Raw genomic sequence first — 21185 nt, 5'->3', positions numbered from 1 at the left:
GTATAGGGAAGGGAAAGCAAATACAAAATGTAGAAATACGACTCCATTTTGATGGTGATGGCTTTGTCCACCTCATGGGTGTTGGCCACGTGGTGAAAACAAAGAGAATACAGGAGCAGGATGGTGATAGGCAGGGAGTGCAGAGAGAGCAACATGAAGTCCCCCTGCTTTTATGGATCTCTAGACAGGAAAGGGGAGTGGGCTAACCATCAACTGGTGGTGTTCAGACCCACCCCTGGGGAGGGGTCAAGACCACCTAGGGTCAGGTTCAAGGTTACTCCTCCTGGATGGTTAAAACCTATACATATCTTTAGATAAAACATAGATCTTTTATCTATGTCCTAAAGATCACACAGTATCACAGTATCACCAAGGTTGGAAGAGACCTCACAGATCATCAAGTCCAACCCTTTACCACAGAGCTCAAGGCTAGACCATGGCACCAAGTGCCACATCCAATCCTGCCTTGAACAGCCCATGCAGTACATAAAGACTTAAAAGAGTCACCTTACTTTAGGTCACTGGCATGTCTTTGGGCCTTGAAACTCGAAACTGATGTAAATCCAGTTTGAATTGTTTGGCAAGTTATGAATTGGCCTGCATTAACACATCTGGCACATGGTGTCATGGTAAAGAGTAAGGCAAGAATAATCTGATGCCTACCGTTCTCGGTTGAATTTGAGTGAATGGAGTATAGCAGGTCTCTTCTGCCGTAAGTTCCACAGGTGTAAGGTATCATCAGCCAAGGCACTCACAAGAGCTCCCTAGGAGAAAGAAAAAACATTTCAGTTAACTCATTTTCATAACCCTAGTAAAGGGAGATCATGATCAGTGGAAGTATACAATACAAGGACTAAAAAGAAGTATTTACAAGCATGTGACTGGCTGGAGAGCAGCCCTGAGGGAACTGGGGGTGCTGGTGGACAAGGAGCTCAAGAGGAGCCAGCAGTGTGCACTTGCAGCCCAGAGGGCCAACCAGAGCCTGGGCTGCAGCAGGAGAAGTGTGGCCAGCAGGTGGAGGGAGGTGATTCTCCCCCTCTACTGCACTCAGGGGAGACCCCACCTGGAGTACTGCATCCAGTTCTGGAGCCCCTGTCACAAAAGGGATGTGGAGATGCTGGAGTGTGTCCAGAGAAGGGCCAGGAGGATAATCAGAGGGCTGGAGCAGCTCTACAGTGAGCACAGACTGAAAGAGTTGGGGCTGTGCAGGCTGCAGAAGAGGAGGCTCCCAGGTGACGTTCATGTGGCCTTCAAGGATCTGAAGGGGGCCTACAAAAAAGCTGGGGAGGGATTTTCTAGGCTGTCAGGGAGTGACAGGACTGGGGGGAATGGAGCAAAGCTGGAAGTGGGGAGATTCAGAGTGCATGTGAGGAGGAAGTTGTTGAGCATGAGAGTGGTGAGAGCCTGCAATGGGTTGTCCAGGGAGGTGTTTAAGGCCAAGCTGGCTGAGGATGTGGGCAGCCTGCGCTAGGGTAGGGTGTCCCTGCCCATGGCAGGAGGGTTGGAACTGGCTGATCCTTGTGTTCCCTTCCAACCCTGACTGATTCTGTGATTCCATGTGCATCAACACCACTAAGTAGTAGTGAGATAACCTACGTAATCATACATCACTTAATCACTTCCACTTAGTTCTGTGCTGTACTTTAGTACTTCAAGAACAGAATGGTAGAGTAATTTCTGTTGGAAAAGACCTTTAAGACTGACTCCAGCCATTATGTAACCCTACCAAGCCTGGTGCGAAGTCATGTTTCTTAGCATCACATCTGTGTCTTGAAAATGTTTTCAGGGTCTGTGATTCAGGCATCTCCCTGGGGAGCCTATTCCAGTGTATGAGTATCCCCTCAGTGAAGAAGTTTCTAACAACATCCAACCTAACACCTTCCACTCTCACCCGCCCATGCTCAGGGCCACTTGAGGCCATTTCCTCTCATCCTATCACTTGTTACTAGGGAGAAAAGACCACTATCCATCTCAATACAACCTGCTTTTAGGCAGTTGTAGAGAGCAACAAGGTCTGACCTCAGTCTCCTTTTCTCCAGAAAAAGATATCCCAGTTCTGTCAGTCACTCTTCATAAGACCTATTCTGCACACCATTCACCAGCTTCACTGCCTTTATTTGGACATGCTCCAGCACCTCAATGTCTTCTTTTAGTAAGGACCCCAAAGCTGAACATGATACTCAAGGTGTGGCCTCACCAGTGCTAAGTACAGGGTGACAATTACTTCTCTAGTCCTCCTTGTCACACTATCCCTGATACAGGCCAGAACACTGCTGGGCTTGGCCAGCTGAGCATCCTGCTGACTTAAGTTCAGCTGGTTGCTGGTCAATACTCCCAGGTCTTTCTCTGCTGGGCAGCCTGTCCAGGTCAAGAGATAAGTTGCATGTTGAATGACAGGAATAAATACTCCTAGTAAAAAAACCCCAATCAACCAATCTCACTTATAGGAAGGGAATACCCTAGAAACAAAGATATTTTCAGCAGTTAGTTAAGCACTTTCTAAAATTAAGAACATTTATTTATAATTGTCATTACAGTTTGCCATTCATGCTAAGAGTCACTTGTGTTAGTTGATTGTGATGCTTGCTTAATGAGACAGTGAAGAAAATGCATTCTGTGTCTGCTCTTGGTTATGGAATATTTACATCATTTTACTCACTTCATTAATCAGGAACTGAAGCTGGATTACTGCAGCTCCACTGTCATGTTGGCAGTAACATTCAACTCCCGGCCGACCAAAGCTGGAATTGGTACCATTAAGGAATAATTGTTGTATGTAACATTGGGGGAGGGGAAGCCCAAACCACCAAACACCATAACCAACACTCATTATCACTAATGCTGCGTTCAAAGAGGTTAACATCCTCCTCCTAGCTAATGCATTCATATTAACCACGAAGAAGAGTGATCACCAAAAAACAATTTATAAACACAAAGAAAACAAGAAGCCAATCTTATTTATCCTCAAGGAACCCAAAAGTGCATATAATTATAAATGAAGCAGTTATACATAGAGATTCTCTACCAGTGAGAACAGTTATTTAGATGAACCTCATTTTCTACTAGTGCTGATATTTAACACTACTAAATAAGCCTCATAATCCAATGACCACATTTTTCAGGTGAAGGAGCCTCCTTTCTTTCTTAAACCTGCAAGAGCAGCCAAATAATGCAAGGTATGTTAAAAATAACGGCTGTGGTATAAATACAAAGATCAGAAGCTGAAGTATGAGCAAGTCAGTGAGAAATTACGTCATCTAAGTTTCTAACATCTCTGTATCAAGGTTTCCTGGATTTACATAAACTACAAGATAATGGAAGTTTAATTTTCCCTCTCATAATCAGTCCTGTACTTCCATTAAGAATATGAAGCAGCAACAAAACACTCTTTCAATTGGTCATACTTTGCTTCATTTGCTAGTCACAAAGACTCTGATTTCCAGTCCTCTTTCTTCCTATATGAAATTAAGGCAAACTCTGCAGCCTCTAGATGACAGCAGAAATAAATCCAGATTAATTACAGAAAGCAGTCAGCATTTCACACAGCATCACACACACAGCATCACCAAGGTTGGAAGAGATCTCACAGATCATCAAGTCCAAACCTTTACCACAGGGCTCAAGGCTAGACCATGGCACCAAGTGCCATGTCCAGTCCTGCCTTGAACAGCTTGCCTGGGTGTGCTAGTCTGAAGCTAGCTGGAGTATTTTGCTGAGAAGAATTAGATGACAGGCTGTGAAAAGGAAACAGTGGTGGTGTCTGCTGCACTCATAGGCTTGCTGAGATGGATAAAAACAAGGATATAAATATAGATAACAGAGTTGCTGTGTGGCTCTGGCTGTCCACACTTTTCTCCCAAACCTGCTGTATGTGTAACTAATCCTTCTGCTTCCTAACTCCCCCTGGCCGACCCTCCAAACTCACCTTCAACACAAGGCAAAGTCTGGGATAAAGTAAAGGGATGGAAAGGAGGTGAAAGGGTGGTTGGGAGCCCCTCCTGGGGACTCCAGTTTCTGGGAGGGCTGCTGTGTTTCTGCATTACCTTTTTAATTTGTCTACTCCTGTCTATAGCTGTATAGATTGTAAAGATCTGCTTCTATACTGTGCTAAGCTGTAAATGTAAAGCTTCATTCTTTAACTTCCAGCTCAGCTGAGTCTAGTCTTGGTAATTTTCTTAAGTGTGGGGGGGTGGGTAGCATCCAAACCATCACTCTGGGATCGCTGGAGAACAATTTGACAAAGAGCTGAACACCTTGTTTTGAAGAAGCACCCTTAGTTTAGGGAAGAAAAGGAATCACTCCGAAGATGTAAGCAAAACTGGGAATACAACGCACAATTGGTTCTCTCAGGATACACTAGCAATTAACACAACAGTTAAGTTCTCAGACATTCTGCAGGTTTCCCTTTTACAGAGAAATTGTTGATCAAAACCAAAGCAGCTATTAACACTCTTAAGGATATATGCATTTGCACTAGAGAGAGTTGACAAGCTGAAAAGATTACTAGGCTGCATACAAATCAAAACTCAAACAGATCTCCTGTTCACCCTCTAAGTTGTCAAGATAAAAATGTTAAGTAGAACTACAATGGCAACAAGTCACACACTGGAATTTTAGTTTTAAACTTCAATCCTCTACTGGTTTGAGGCTAATTGGAATATTTTCCTGAGAGAAATTAAATCCTTAGCTGTGAGAAGAAAGAAAAGAAAGCCAACAGTACCCTGTATCACTTATTCTTCTGCTGAGAAATGCAACCAGTCAAAATATAGATAAGACACTCACTGGTTGCACACTGTTCAGCTCTCACTTCTGCTCCTTCTTTCTGGAAGTCTGTGTGGTTGCCTCTGCCTTAACTCTTTCATGAAATCTAACCCTTTTTCCTCTAACCTCTTTGTCATCTTTTTGACATCTCACCTCAGATCTCTCCAGATTTATCTCATGAGATATATGTAGGTTGATCTGGTTATTTCTGAAGGGAGGGAAAGAGGGGAGGGGTGGTGGAGGGTGTTTGGGTCATAGAATCAACCAGGTTGGAAGAGACCTCCAAGATCATCCAGTCCAATCTAGCACCCAGGCCTGTCCAATCAACCGGACCATGGCACTAAGTGCCCCAGCCAGGCTTTACTTGAACACCTCCAAGGACAGCAACTCCACCACCTCCCTGGGCAGCCCATTCCAATGCCAATCACTCTCTCTGCCAACAACTTCCTCCTAACATCCAGCCTAGACCTCCCCCAGCACAACTTGAGACTGTGTCCCCTTGCTCTGGGTCAGGAGCCTCCTGGGGACTCTGGTTTCTGGGAAGGGTGTTGTGTTTCTTTGTTACCTTTAACTTGTACATATGTACATAGCTGTACATATTTGTGATAGATTGTAAATATCTGTTTGTATATTGTCCTAAACTGTGAATATAAAGCTTCATTATTTAAATCCCAGCCAGCTGAGTCTAGTCTGGGTAATTTCATAAGGGGGGGGGTGGTGTCAGGTAACCCCCAAACCATCACAAATCCCATTCTTCTCCTAGACGAATGAATCTGAATAACATCCAAAGTGACGAGAGATACTAAACAGATGTTGACTAATCCAGCAAACTTAATACCAGCTTTCTGCCCTGAACAGAATTAGTACTTCAATTTTGTTCTACCATGGAAGGACTTACAGAGCCAGCTTGCCTCACGTCTTTTTTCCCCTTGCAATAGAAATTCTTATCAATGTTTTGTGCTAGTTTGAAGTAGAGTAGAATGTTTTGGTGAGTAGAACTGGATTATAGGCTGTGAAAGGAAAACAAATGGTGATGTCTACTCCCCTCAGAGTCTTGCTGAAGGAGAAATCAAAACATTAGATAACACTCTGGCCATTTTCTCTCACTCTGGCTTGGGCTGCTGACCGAGCTGCATCTCTCTAACACACCCTCCACTCACCTTTGCTTCTTAACCTCTTGGCCGAACCTCTATTCTTCTTTGGGACTGGGGTAAGGTTGAGAGGGGCAGGGGGGAAGGTGCAGGGGTGGTTGAGAGCCCCTCCTAGGGACTGAGGTTGCTGGGAGGGCTGTTGTGTTTCTACATTACCCTTTACCTTGTCTATTTCTGTCTATAACTGTATATACTGTAAATATCTGCTTGTGTATTGTGCCAGCTGTAAATAAATAGCTTCATTTATATTCCCAGAGCCGACTGAGCCTAATCTGGATAATTTCTAAAGAGTAGGGGGGCAAGGAACACCCAAACCATCACAGTTTCCTGTATAAAGAAATCATCTATATGCCATGGATTGTTTACAGCTCTTAAAGACACACACAAAAATAAAGAGTTTAAACTTTGGGGGTGAGGAGAAGGTTTGTCCCCATAAATGCTATCTCCCTACACAAACTAAGAATAATGCTTCTGCATTAACTATGGACTGACTATTCAAAGTGCCAGACTGGAACAAGCATCCCCACAAGGAATAAGAGAAGTTTCAGAGGACATTGGCTTCAGGGTTGCTCTTCTTTCTGCATTTGCTTAAGCAATTATTTGCAGAAATATACAAAGGTCTATTTTTGAAAGTGAAACTCAGATGTTTACAGGAATTGTATTTTAAACCTTATGTACCTGCACTGACACAGGTAGTTTTCCAGCAGATGATCTCCCCAGCCTTTCCCCTGAATATCAGCTTCTGACATAATTAAACATAAGCCTGGGTCATTCACCTACAGAGAGTTTGAAAGGGAGGTTTCACAGCTACCCTGCTTCAAAACAAAAAGAACAAAACCCAGAAAAAAACAGAGCCCATAGATTCTTCAAGTTACTTCAGCCTTCAAACTCTATCCCTCCAATGTTTCTTCAGGTACTTCTGATGCCAATATTTCTGGAAGCATTGTTAAAACTAGTCAGTAAAAAAATCAACACTAAGAACACTCAAATGGTTCTTAAACAAAAATAAATCCTTCTGCATTTACTAGAACACCTGAAGCAGTTCTCTTTCCACAAGTCAGTAAACATGCACTGTGAATAAGCTTACAGAGGCTTTCAACATTTATAGCAAGTTGCTCCTGACAAACTAGAGGAACCCTCAAAGGCAGGTCTGAAAACAGCATCTTCGCTACTTTTATAGTGCTTACAGTTATCAAAGTAAAAATAGTCCTTGGATCTAGGCCCATTTAACTCCTTTGCTTTGGTATTATGTCATCTTCACTGTTTCACCTGGTAGCTAAAATTATTCTTCTCATCTCAAGTTAATATCATCCTCCTAACCAGCATTAATCTTCTTTACTATAGCAATGCAAAGCCTTCCAGTTTTGAATTTGCACGTCACTTTGGGCAGAGGGCTGATAATACATGCCTGCTTCAGTACATGGTCAGCATTTCTCAACCACACAAACCAGGCAGCATCTCAGGGAATGCAATTTGTCCAAGTCCTCTATACTTGCACATGCATGCCTAAGGCAAGAAAGCTCACTGCACTAAGCAACGACCATCTACCATGTAGCAGCCCCCAAGACTAGCAAAAATAATGAATGACAACAAGATCATCGAATCAACCAGGTTGGAAGAGAATTCCAAGAAGATCCAGGACATCCTAGCACCCAGCCCTAGACAATGAACTAGACCATGGCACTAAGTGCCTCATGCAGGCTTTGCTTCAACACCTCCAAGGATGGCGACTCCACCACCTCCCTGAGCAGCCCATTCCAATGCCAATCACTCTCTCTGCCAACAACTTCCTCCTAACATCCAGTCTAGTCCTCCCCTGGCAGAACTTGAGACTGTGTCCCCTTCTTCTCTTGCTGGTTGTCTGACAGAAGAGACCAACCACATCTGGCTACAACCTCTCTTTCAGGTAGATGTAGACAGCAATGAGGATTGCCCTGAGCCTACTCTTCTCCAGGCTGCACGCCCCCAGCCTCTCCTCACAGGGCTGTGTTCCAGGCCTCTCACCAGCTTCATCACCCTTCTCTGGACATGTTCCAGTATCTCAGTATTTCTGGAGGAATGGAGACACTAGTTTAGTCAGGAAGAATCAACATTTCAGAGTAAACTGGAGCATTATTCCCAAAGCTTCTAAAATATCTGGACATCTACTGCATCTCTTGAGAACCAGACAACATCCCACTGATTTGCAATTGGAGATAAAGAGTCCATGGACAAAGCATTTTCATTTTGCAGATAAGGAAAACTCTGCCAAATATCTAGAACAACTCCAGAAAAAAAAAATTCTAATCAAAGACCCATCCTTCCTCCTTCACTTCCAGGACTTTCTCTACCATTTCTGCTTAACCACCTGTTCAAAATACTAACAAACCAGATAAACTAATAGTTTTTCAGTTGTACCTTTGAATATTGCTTCTGCATTTCCCATGGCCATTGGAAAGTCAATCCTGGAAAACAATTGAGCCAATGGCATCCTGGCCTGGATCAGGAACAGTGTGGCCAGTAGGATGAGGGAGGTTATTCTGCCCCTGTACTCAGCACTGGTCAGGACACACCTTAAGTGCTGTGTCCAGTTCTGGGCCCCTCAATTCAGGAGAGATATTGAGGTGCTGGAATGTGTCCAGAGAAGGGCAACGAATCTGGTGAGGGGCCTGGAGCACAAACCCTATGAGGAGAGGCTGAGGGAGCTGTGGTTGTGCAGCCTGGAGAAGAAGAGTCTCAAGGGTTGACTTCATTGCTGTCTACAACTACTTGAAAGGAAGCTGTAGCCAGGTGGGGTTGGTCTCTTCTCCCAGGCAACCAGCAATAGAACAAGGGGACACAGTCTCAAGTTGTGGCAGGGGAGGTCTAGGCTGGATGTCAGGAGGAAGTTCTTGCCGGAGAGAGTGATTGGCATTGGAATGGGCTGCCCACCACCCAAGGGAGGTGGTGGAGTCACCATCCTTGGAGGTGTTCAAGTAAAGCCTGGATGGGACACTTAGTGACACAGTTTAGTTGACTGGATAGGGCTGAAAGACAGGTTGGGCTGGATGATCTTGGAGGTCTCTTCCAACCTGGTTGATTCTATGACCAACATTAGTTTTTCACTATCTTCACTGCATTTTTTTTTAAAGTCAGACAAAAGGTGTGGCTTGGAGAAGGAAAGGAGAACACAGTCATGTCTTAACATAGATGTTCCCAACTGCAGAAATGCAGGTCATAGGAAAACCAGGCTATCTGGCTAATTTAACATCACATAATAACACTGAGTTTATTGACACTTATCAGAGAAGGCAACAGTTCCAAAAGAAGCTTCAGATCTAAGCTTCCTTCCCCCCACCCCCATTAAGGCAAAATGAAAGCATTTCAGGTAGTGAAATAGCAGCATTCTCTTCAAAATATTTTCAGAATTATTACCATTAATTGTAGTTTATCTGAGTAAGAGCAACACAGTACACATCTGCCCTTACAAGTTACACGCTGGGGAAAAAAAAATATTCCAGGAGTCCAGAACATTTCTGAAAGCCTCAGAAGAGCAACCTTGGGGGAAAAAAAGGAAAAAGAAAATACTTAAAGTTATTCTGGGGGTTCTTCACCAGTGCTTGACCCATTGTGCTGGCAGGGCACAAATCCTGCCAGGCTAATTTAACCCTTGCTCTCCTCCTACTGTTGTGGCTATCTCCCCCAGATTTTGCTGTGCTCTTTCTTCTCAGTACTGATATTAGGTCATTCCTTTTGGACACAACCACTCAATGATTTCTGGATGAGGCTTAAATCCATCCTCCTGCTTCCCACACCATGTTGCCTTGTGTCAATGATGTAACTCCATCTTATAAACACTCTCTTGGAGAAAGTGTTGTTAATCACTAGGTGTTTTATCAGATCAGCGATACAGGCATAGAATGGTTTTTGCTGCTACAGGCTTCTGAAGTATTCCCCAGCAAAATCACTTGCTGCAGTGATTCAAGGTACCTCTCATTACATAGAAACTCAGACCTCAAACAAAGGTGGCAGAAGTTTGACACCCTGGCTGTACCAACTTGACATAAGTCTGCTTCCAGACTCACTACTGCTGGCAGTCACAAGCTAGATCTTCCACATACCCAGTGATATTCACAAGCAATACTGCTGATACTGCTGTTTAAATACTTTGCCTAGCAGTCTCTAAATCCTGCTTCAAACATGCAAACAAATGGGTCTCAAGAGAAAAGTTTTTCTGAAGCCAGTTCAAAGGCACGAGCACAGAGAGATCCTAAATCTTCTCCATTTCAAAATGGTACTCAAACAAAAGCCTCTATCAATAACCGTCCCATACTACTGAGCATTCTGCACCAGTTTCTCTAAGAACACCATTTCCAATTGCATTTTAAGCCTTCTCAAGTTCCACTGTAGCATCATTTCAGTGATTTTCAAAATTAAGAGGAACTGAGTAATGTTTCACTACCATCAGAGTAGCTGTGACAAGTTTTATTGAATGTTTGCCCAAATATACCATCACAAATGGAAAACTAAGGTACAATTCAAGCACTGCAGTAGATGGCACTGTTCCATCAAAATCGAGACAGGAAACTATGTCACAGTATCACAGTATCATCAGGGTTGGAAGAGACCTCACAGATCATCAAGTCCAACCCTTTACCACAGAGGATGTCCTCATATAAACAAGGGGTACCTTGGAGCCAGAACTCTTATTTTAATATACAAAACCAGTTCATACTCAAAGTTTCTTCAATGTCTTGGGCTCTTCACAGAATTAGGAAAAAACAGTTGATTACATGCTAAAATATTAAGGAGGAATATTGGACACAAATATCTGGACAAAATAGCTATCACACCTAGCTCTGTTTCACACCAGAATTACAGCTGTGTGTCAGTGTTACACAAAGTGGTATTTGTGACTTGTGTTTACCAGAAATCCAGGTTGAGATGGACTATTCAAAGCTTGGCACTGTCCCTAGAAGTTGCTTCTGCAGCGTTAATAAACAGCCAAAATACATGTATTCATGTATCTTTAGAAATTTATGCACTCTCTCCACAGCATTAGTAAACATTTCATGTTATTCTGCTCCAATTTTGTTTCAAAATAGTCTCAAAGAAGAAATAAATGCCATTAGAAAGATCTAAATTAAGCTGCCAGATTAAAAAAAAAAAACAAAACAACTTGCAGTTCTTCAACATCACTAAAATGTGAAGCATAGCATTAGTAACACTACTCATGACATCTTAGAATCATAGAATCAACCAGGTTGGAAGAGACCTCCAAGATCATCCAGTCCAACCTATCACCCAGCCCTATCCAATCAACTAGACCATGGCACATCTTCACTCTTCTTTTTACAGTTGTTGCAGATGCAGACATATTTTGATCAACTTTGACTGATAGGAAGAAGTCTTGCAGGTAATAATTTGCTGTAAGTTTAATGAAAAGAGAAAACACACTGTGATGGCTTGGGTGTTCCCCGCCCCCCCCATTAGATATCACCCAGACTAGACTCAGCCAGCTCTGGAAATGTGAATGAAGCTTATATTTACAGCTTAGCACAATATACAAGCAAATATTTACAGTATATACAGTTATAGACAGAAATATACAAGGTAATGCAGAAACACAACAGCCCTCCCAGAAACCTGAGTCCCCAGGAGGGGCTCTCAGCTGCACTTCCACCTTCTCCCACTCCTCTCTACCTTACATCAGATGTTGCTTTGTGTCCAAGGAAGAATGGAGGGTTGGCCAGGGGGTTAGGAAGCAAGTGGATTAATCAGAGAGATGGAAGGTGAGGTTAGAGAGATGCAGCTCAATGCCCAGAGAGAGAGGTCCTATCTGTGCTTATACTCTTGTTCTTATACATCTCAGCAAGCCTATGAGTGACATAGACACCACTGTTGTTTCTCTTTCACAGCCTGTGATCTAATCCTTCTCACCAAAACATTCTAGCTAGCTTCAAACTAGCACACACACAGATTGGGCCCACATACCAATCAAAAAGAGAAAGGTGGCAGCATTACTTCAGCATTCTAAAATAAGAAGCTCTATAGGAAACGCTGCCATCACAGCAAACATTTCTAAGGTACAACACAGGTAACTATACTAAAGATATAGCTGTATGATAGTAGGTTTTGTTGTCGAAACATCAGTTTCCTATAGATGAAAGTAGCCAAATTAGTTAATATCTATATGGCTGTAGCCAGGTGGGGTTGGTCTCTTCTGCCAGGCAGCCAGCAACAGAACAAGGGGACACAGTCTCAAGTTGTGCCAGGGGACGTATAGGCTGGATGTTAGGAGGAAGTTCTTGCCAGAGAGAGTGATTGGCATTGGAATGGGCTGCCCAGGGAGGTGGTGGAGTCTCCGTCCCTGGAGGTGTTCAAGAAAAGACTGGATGGGGCAATTACTGTCATTGTCTGGCTGACTGGCTAGGGCTGGGTGCTAGGGTGGACTGGCTGAGCTTGCAGGTCTCTTCCAACATGGTTGATGGTACAAATCGAAACTGTTCTAGGTGCAAGGGGAAATCCCACTTTCTTTCTATGATGGCTTGAAGGAAGTGTTACTTAGACCAGTTTCAAGCAGAGAGATGCAACTGAAGTACAGCCAGTTTCCTCAGAAAAAAGCCACCTTCAAAATGACAGTTGTTAAAAGCACAAGACTAAAGAACTTTGGGCTGGTTTGGGTACCCACTGCAATCCTCAGCAACTTTTTTTAAACTTTGAAAGTGAAATCTCTGCAAGTTTTTAAGGCCAGGCTGGATGTGGCTATGAGCAACCTGATCTAGCGTGAGGTGTCCCTGCCCATGGCAGGCAGGCTAAAGCCAGATGATCCACAAGGACCCTTTTGAGCTCTGACAACTCTATGATTCTGGGATCTAATGATCCTATGAAATAGCTGCTCTTTAGTTAGTGTGATGGTTTGGGGGTTACCCCGCCCCCCCACACTTTGTATTTGCCCCAGCTAACTCAGACGGACCCTGGGAATATAGATGAAGCAATTTATTTACAGCTAGCAGAATTTACAAGCAGCTATTTACAATATATATACAGTTCTATACAATTATATACAGAAATATACAAAGGATAAACAATACAAAAGCACAACTCCCCTCCCAGAAACCTGAGTCCCCAGGAGGGGCTCTCAAACCACCCCAACACCTCCCCCCGGCCCTCTCAACCTTACCCCAGTTCTCAGGAAGAAAAGAGGTGCAGCCAAGAGGTTAGGGAGCAAGGTTAGTGGGAGCAGGGTTAATGAGATGTGACCAGGTCTAAGGCAAAAGCAAGAGATAGAAACAAAATGGAGAAAAAGTCTTTCTTCTTCCCAGAGTTCTCAGCGAGACTGTGAGAGAAGTTGACATCAATTGTTTTTCATTTCACTGCCTGTTATCTAGTTCTGTTACCAAAACACTCCAGCTTGCTTCAAACTAGCACAATCCACCCCTGTCTACTTCGCTCAGAGTATCGCTGAGAATTATCCAATCTAATCTAAACCAATATTTACACTAAAACAATATATACAATTCAGTTCACACTTCAATCAGATGTAGGTGATTCAAAAGCTCAGAACAGGGACTCCCAGGTGATGTTGGGTTCGTGCTCACATACTGTAGATGCTATCGTAGATTCTCTCAGTGTTGGGCGCCGATGTTATCTAGAACAGAAAACTCCTAACAACTTGAATTTAAATTCTCTCAGCTAAGGTTAAATTTCTCTGTGGAATACACTGGATTTCACCATTCTCCTGCATTACCCAGTATGTATGACCAGGACCTTCAGCAGAAACCACCCCTCGGACAGGTTTCCCTTCACCCGAAGGAGAAAATACCCAAACAGTTTTCCCTAACAGATTCTTCTGACGTACAACAGGAACTTTATCACCGTCTACTGTTTGGACCAAATCTGATTGTGCAGGTCCTGCTCTGTTTACTGAACCTCTACTATTTACCAACCAGGTAGCTTCTGCTAAATGTTTGTCCCAGTTTTTCAGAGTTCCACCCCCCATGGCTTTTAGGGTGGTTTTCAGCAAACCATTGTAGCGCTCAATCTTCCCTGAAGCTGGTGCATAGTAGGGTATGTGATAGATCCATTCAATACCATGCTCTTTGGCCCAGTTTTTCACAAGATTATTCTTGAAATGAGTACCATTGTCTGACTCAATTCTCTCTGGAGTTCCATGTCTCCACAAGATTTGTCTCTCCAAACCAACAATAGTGTTACGTGCAGTAGCATGTGGAACTGGATAGGTTTCCAACCATCCAGTGCTGGCTTCTACCATCGTTAGCACATACTGCTTGCCAGAACGAGATCGAGGTAAAGTGATGTAGTCAATCTGCCAGGCTTCACCATACTTGTACTTTGACCATCTCTCACCATACCATAAGGGCTTGATTCGCTTAGCCTGCTTAATAGCAGCACAAATGTCACAGTCATAGATGACTTGGGTGATAGCGTCCATGGACAAGTCAATTGACCTATCGCGAGCCCATCGGTATGTTCCATCTCTGCCTTGATGTCCAGATGAGTCATGGGCCCACCGAGCTAAGAACAGCTCACCTCGGTGTTTCCAATCAAGGTCAATGTCAAGTTCAGAGTTGGTATCAACTTGAGAAATCTTAGCAGCTTGGTCTGCCTTCTGGTTATGTTGATGTTCCTCAGTAGCTCTGCTCTTAGGCATGTGTGCATCTACGTGCCGCACCTTCACTGGAGTTCTCTCCAGCCGTGCATCAATGTCCTGCCATAGATCAGCACACCAAATAGGCTTTCCTTTCCTCTGCCAACCACTCTTCTTCCAGTCCTTTAGCCAACCCCATAGAGCATTGGCTACCATCCACGAATCGGTGTAGAGGTAAAGGATAGGCCAATTCTCACGTTCAGCCACATCAAGAGCAAGTTGAACAGCTTTTACCTCAGCGAACTGACTGGATTCTCCTTCGCCATCTTTCGTTTCGGTAACTCTCCTGGTTGGACTCCAAACCGCTGACTTCCATATTCGCTTGTTCCCAACAAGACGACAGGAACCGTCTGTGAACAAAGCATAGTTCTTTTCCTGATCAGAGAGATCACCATAGGGAGGAGCTTCCTCAGCACGAGTTATTTTCTCCTCTGGAGGTTTGGAACAGTCTGTGCCTTCCGGCCAGTTGGTGATCACCTCCACCAGACCAGGTCGGTCAAGATTACCCATTCGTGCTCGTTGGGTTATCAAAGCCATCCATTTAGACCAGGTTGCATCTGTGGCATGATGTGGTGATGAACCTTTGCCCTTGAACATCCAGTTAAGAACTGGCAGTCTAGGAGCTAAAAGCAATTGTGACTCAGTTCCAATCACTTCAGAAGCTGCTTTCACTCCTTCATAGGCTGCTAGAATCTCTTTCTCAGTTGCAGTGTAATTTGTCTCTGAACCTCTGTAACAACGTCCCCAGAAACCAAGTGGACGACCACGTGTCTCATTTGGAGCTCTCTGCCAAAGACTCCAAGTTGGACCATTGTCACTGGCAGCCGTGTACAGAATGTTTTTAATGTCCGGACCAGATCTCACAGGTCCCAAACCCACTGCATGGACTACTTCTCGTTTGATCTGATCAAAGGCTGCTTGTTGTTCAGGTCCCCACTCAAAACTGTTTCTCTTACGAGTCACATCGTGCAGAGGTTTGACAATCTGACTGAAACCAGGAATGTGTAGTCTCCAAAATCCCACCACACCAAGAAAAGAAAGTGTGTCCTTCTTACTGGTGGGAACTGCCATGGTAGAGACTTTGTTGATCACATCCTGAGGAATGTAACGGCGACCATCTTGCCACCGCACTCCCAGAAACTGAATTTCTCTGGCAGGTCCTTTGACCTTGTCTCTCTTAATGGCAAAACCTGCTTGCAACAGAATGTCAATGATTTTGTTACCTTTCTCGAAGACTTCCTCAGCAGTTTGGCCCCACACAATGATGTCGTCGATGTACTGGATGTGCTCTGGAGCTTTACCTTTCTCCAGTGCATTGTGGATGACTGAGTGACAGATGGTTGAGCTGTGTTTCCACCCCTGAGGCAAACGATTGAACTGGTACTGGATTCCTCTCCAGGTGAATGCAAACTGAGGCCTGCACTCCTTTGCTATGGGAATAGAGAAGAAAGCATTAGCAATGTCTATGGTTGCATACCACTTAGCCTCCTTCGATTCCAGCTCGTACTGGAGTTCCAGCATGTCCGGCACAGCTGCACTCATGGGTGGCGTCACCTCGTTGAGGGCACGAAAGTCAACTGTCAGTCTCCAGTCGCCCGTAGGTTTGCGCACAGGCCAGATGGGACTGTTGAAAGGTGAATGAGCTTTCTCGATGACAGCCTGACTCTCCAATTGACGAATCAGCTGATGAATGGGCACCAAAGAGTCACGGTTAGTTCTGTACTGCCTATGATGAACAGTTTGAGTTGCAATTGGCACTTCCAGGTCCTCTATGTCATGATGTCCCACAACTGCAGATTCATCAGAAAGTTCAGGTCTAACAGACAATTTCAATTTATCATCCTCAATCTCTACAGATGCTATTCCAAAAGCCCATTTGTGACCTTTAGGATCTTTGAAACAACCTTGTCTCAAAAAGTCAATTCCCAAAATGCAAGGCGCATCAGGACCAGTTACAATAGTATGTGTCTTCCACTCTTTACCAGTTAAACTGATCTCAGCCTGTATCTTAGTTAACTCTTGAGATCCACCAGTGATTCCAAAGATAGAAATGGACTCTGTCCCTTTGCAATTTGATGGCAATAAAGTACACTGAGCACCTGTGTCAACTAAAGCCCTGTATTTCCGAACTCTTGAACTGCCAGGCCACCTAATGAATATATTCCAATAGATTCGGTTCTCTCCACTATCCCTTTCCTCCTCCTGGCTGGAGGCAGGGCACCCCTAATGCTGAACATGGCATGTAGGGTGTACACAGTGATTGGTGTTATTGTGAGAGGAACTGCAACTGTTGGAACAATTGCAGTTGCTCTCGGGAGCTGAAGAAGTGACAGCTACTTTTCGGGCATTATTGCCTCTGTTTCTGCCACTCTGCAGATCCCTGACTCTCTTTGAAAGAGCTGAAGTAGGTTTACCATCCCATTTGTTCATGTTCTCACCGTATGTGTCACGCAGAAGTATCCACAGTGACGCACGTGATTGCTGCTGTCTAGGTGGAATTTGTCTCCTCCTGGGCTGGAATTGCCTTGCAGGAGGTGGGCGTCTGTTCCTGATTGCAGAAACATGCACCCATTCAGATGATGCAGGAATGGTATCCTTTACCAGATTAGTAATGTTTTTAAGATCCTCCTTCAGTTCTTTCATGGTATCTTTAATCTCTGTGGTCATAGTTTGTATGGCAGAGACTAGGCCAGAATGTGACAAGCTGTCCTCAATCTGCCTGAGCTGATCAGTGAATTCACCAACAGTGAAAGACCTTCCATTATCACTCCTTGCTAGGAATTTACTGGCCAAGATGTTAGCATAGGATGAAGGAGCAAGCTTAATCAGCTTCTTCATGAGACCTGTTCCCAAAGGAATATCGTCAGGCTCATGAGTACCATGATCTCCATAAAGCACTTCCTTCACAGCAAACTCCTTCAGAAGCTTAATTCCCTGCTCAACGGTGTTCCACTTCTTGGCAGCCCATGGCAAATCATCTCGGGAAGGATATCTCATAGCCACAGCCAACAGAAGGCGTGTCCACAAGCTAACCCTACCAAGAGGACTTGCCAGGTGTTTGTCCACTCCACTCTCCTTAGTGAGTGGTCCCAGCTGCTTGGCAGACTTGTCTCCTACCTGCAGAGCATTAGCACCAATGCCACGGCATCTCACTAGCCAGCTTAGGATTGGCTCACCTGATTCTCTTGTGTATTCCTTCCTAACTTCCCTGACCTCTCTGAGTGGATCCTTGGAGCCTTGGATGTCATCTTCATCCTCCTCTTCCTGTTGTTCTGGTGGTGCCTGGCCTAACACAATCTTCCTCATAGCATTCCTAAACTCATTGGAACCATCCTCTCTCCTGGCAGCTAACCTCACAGCACTCCTCTCACTTGAGTATTGTTGTCTCAGCACATCTACAAGGTCTCGCAGACTAACTGCCTCCTCTTCCTCCTCTTGCTGCTGATCACCAGAGGTTCCATCTCTTACATCCTCCTGCGAACCACTCTTTGTCTTAGCTTTTGCCTTAGCAGGTGCCAGAAGGGCCTGAGCAGCAACAGACTTGGATGTGTCTGCTGGAGGATTTGAATCTTTAGGAGTCTGACTTGGAGGGTTTGAATCCTTAGGGGTCTGACCTGGAGCTTGTGAATTATTGGAGGTCTGACTTGGAGCTTGTGAGTTCAAATCTGCCTTGCTTTTAACAGGAGGATTTTGGTTCTGGTCTGCTGGCTGGGGGTTTGAATTGGCTGAGCTGGTGTCATTAGGATTTGGACTGACTGGGCTAGCGTTACCAGCACTAGTAGTATTATTATTTGCCTGTCCTCCTGGGATGCCTGCCAACCCTGACTTGTTTTCATTTTTGCTAGGAACATTCTGATTTTGGGTACTTGCCTGTGCTCCTGAGGCTCCTGCTAAACTCTGCAGCTTGTTTTGGTTATCCTTATCATTGTTTACGTTAGTGGCGGGAACGCTGGCTGTGTTCCCAGCACTTGGAGAAGGAGGGGCAGAGGCTGGCAAGGGGGAAGCCGATAACTGTGTTCCCTTGTTTTGCTGTGAAAGAGACTGCTTCTGAGACACAGAATTTTTCCTAGTCCTTACAGAAGCTGGTTTTGAATTTTTCACCAATAATGCCAAAATTAATATGAAATTTAAAACTACAAGAGCCAGTATAATGCCCAGCATCCCTGCCATGCTCTGTTTCGAGTAGAAATCCTTGCAGGGATTTGGCATTTCAGTTTGGGGCTGGATGACCCTCATGAGAGCAGTAGATAAAGCAGCATTTTGACTGATCGTCACATTATTGACAAAAACTCTTGTAATATCACTAGTAATATTCTCAGTGACACTAAAACCAGCATAACCAAGAATAAAATCACCCCAGCTCCAGAACATGTTTGAAAGCTTAACTTTAGCCTTCTTAAAAACTACATGAAGCAAGAAATAACCAATTTGATCTTTGATCCAATTGTACACAAAAAACCAGAAAACAGGCCACACAGCAATCCCCACCAAGTACAATAGCTGCTTGATTAGCTTCATCTTAATTCCCAGAGCTGATTTCCACTCACTGAAATATCTAGCCCCACGTTGGGCAAGCCAATTAAAAAATGTGATGGTTTGGGGGTTACCCCGCCCCCCCACACTTTGTATTTGCCCCAGCTAACTCAGACGGACCCTGGGAATATAGATGAAGCAATTTATTTACAGCTAGCAGAATTTACAAGCAGCTATTTACAATATATATACAGTTCTATACAATTATATACAGAAATATACAAAGGATAAACAATACAAAAGCACAACTCCCCTCCCAGAAACCTGAGTCCCCAGGAGGGGCTCTCAAACCACCCCAACACCTCCCCCCGGCCCTCTCAACCTTACCCCAGTTCTCAGGAAGAAAAGAGGTGCAGCCAAGAGGTTAGGGAGCAAGGTTAGTGGGAGCAGGGTTAATGAGATGTGACCAGGTCTAAGGCAAAAGCAAGAGATAGAAACAAAATGGAGAAAAAGTCTTTCTTCTTCCCAGAGTTCTCAGCGAGACTGTGAGAGAAGTTGACATCAATTGTTTTTCATTTCACTGCCTGTTATCTAGTTCTGTTACCAAAACACTCCAGCTTGCTTCAAACTAGCACAGTTAGAAGATAAAATTATTTTTAATTATATATCTTAGCCCCTATTATCATCAGTAATAGCCCCTATTATCATCAGTAGTCACAGTACTAACCCTGCAAAGAACATTAAAACACCACATTAATAAAAATAAATACTGAAAATAATCACACTCGTAGTTTAAGGTAGACTACCACAACAGCCCAGAGCTTTACTGAGGTTTCAGTGTCAAAACCTGAAGTTAGAGAATTCAAACAGATTGGGTTTCCTGTCTGCTCTAGGAAATTTTCAGCTACAGAAGCAGTGCTTCAAAAAATGCCATAATATGACAACATCTACAGCACCAGACAAAAGAAAAGTATCATTTGGAATGCTACTCTTCATTCAACCTGAAGATGATTTTAAAGTAACAAAGCCAGGTCATTAAAACTAACATGGCATTGCAGTCTAGTCAGGGCAGATCTGCTCTGTTAGTCTTCCAGACCCTGCACTGATGCTATAATTTGCTGCTTAAAACGCTTTGATTAAAACACTTAAGTGTTTTGAGTGTCAGACAGCTTCTTCTACTCAACTCTAGGGAAAATTAAGTTTTGAATGTTTGCTTCTGTAACACTTTCCATCAAAAAATACAAGAGGTAATCAATGATGTAATTTTCAGCCAGCTACTGCAACTCACTAGAAGTCATATGTTAAGCCTTACATGGTGAGGAGTAACATCACAGGAGGCTGAAATACAAGATGGAAGAGTAAGCATTTAAGTTGCTGTCAGACTAAATTACCTGTGATGCTTCTCTTAAATACTTAGTGGAATGAAAAAATACCCAAATCAAAACCACCACACCAGCAACAACAAAGGAAACTTGCTTCTATGATGTGGCAAAAAAAAAAAAAAGAACTTAGAAGTGAATAAATACTACCTTTACAAGGTACCATTCAAAGTTTGTTTCTTCTTTCAAATGTTAGCACAGCAAAATGCCAATCTTAAACAGGAACAAATAATCCCATTGTATATTTACAGTGGTCAGTAGCTCTGTGTGACTTGAAGAAAAAAAACAATTAAGTATTAGACTTCATACAGTAAAAAAATTCACCTAGGCTAAACTCAACTCATTAAGAGAAAAAGCTAAGTGTATTCTCCTCTACAAAAAGTGAATCTTTACTGGTCAACTACAAGCAGATTGACTTTAAATTCTCTGAAGCACTGCAAGTCTGAAGGCATTTTGCTTGCAAAGTATCCCAAGCAAGGGCTATGAGAAACATCAGTTGATAATGCTAGCACTGCAACCTTCCATCTGTTTACTACTCATTGTTCCCATGAATGCTCAGGTTCTGAACTTCAGCCTCTAGCAAAGGTTGAAAGAAGCAGGCTTGTTTAATCAAGAATCACCTACAAATGCCCACACATCAGAGTTTGATCGAAAGGTCTTGAATTCCACATGCAGGAACAAGACTGCTCAGTCAGGGAAACATTTCTAACTCAAGCCTTAACCCTTCTTCTCCTCCCAGACTGCATATGTACATAATTTTGATCCTCTTGAAGCGGAGGAGAGAAAGTTAAA

At 43.7% G+C, this 21185-nt stretch overlaps 1 protein-coding gene across 4 annotated transcripts in view; it reads right to left on the bottom strand.

Moving 5' to 3' along the window:
* The window catches only part of STXBP5 (syntaxin binding protein 5), a 131157-nt gene that overhangs the window by 92543 nt on the left and 17429 nt on the right, over window positions 1-21185 (bottom strand). For all 4 annotated transcript variants that reach the window (XM_064158271.1, XM_064158274.1, XM_064158272.1 and 1 more), the window contains 2 exons: window positions 2660-2741; window positions 664-764 (listed from right to left, as the gene is read on the bottom strand). In XM_064158271.1, coding sequence (XP_064014341.1) covers window positions 664-764; window positions 2660-2741 — 183 coding nt within the window. The remainder of the gene's footprint in view (window positions 1-663; window positions 765-2659; window positions 2742-21185) is intronic.

Source organism: Pogoniulus pusillus, chromosome 18 (assembly GCF_015220805.1).
Source record: "Pogoniulus pusillus isolate bPogPus1 chromosome 18, bPogPus1.pri, whole genome shotgun sequence".
NCBI lineage: Eukaryota > Metazoa > Chordata > Aves > Piciformes > Lybiidae > Pogoniulus > Pogoniulus pusillus.
This window is presented reverse-complemented; position numbering and strand designations above follow the sequence as displayed.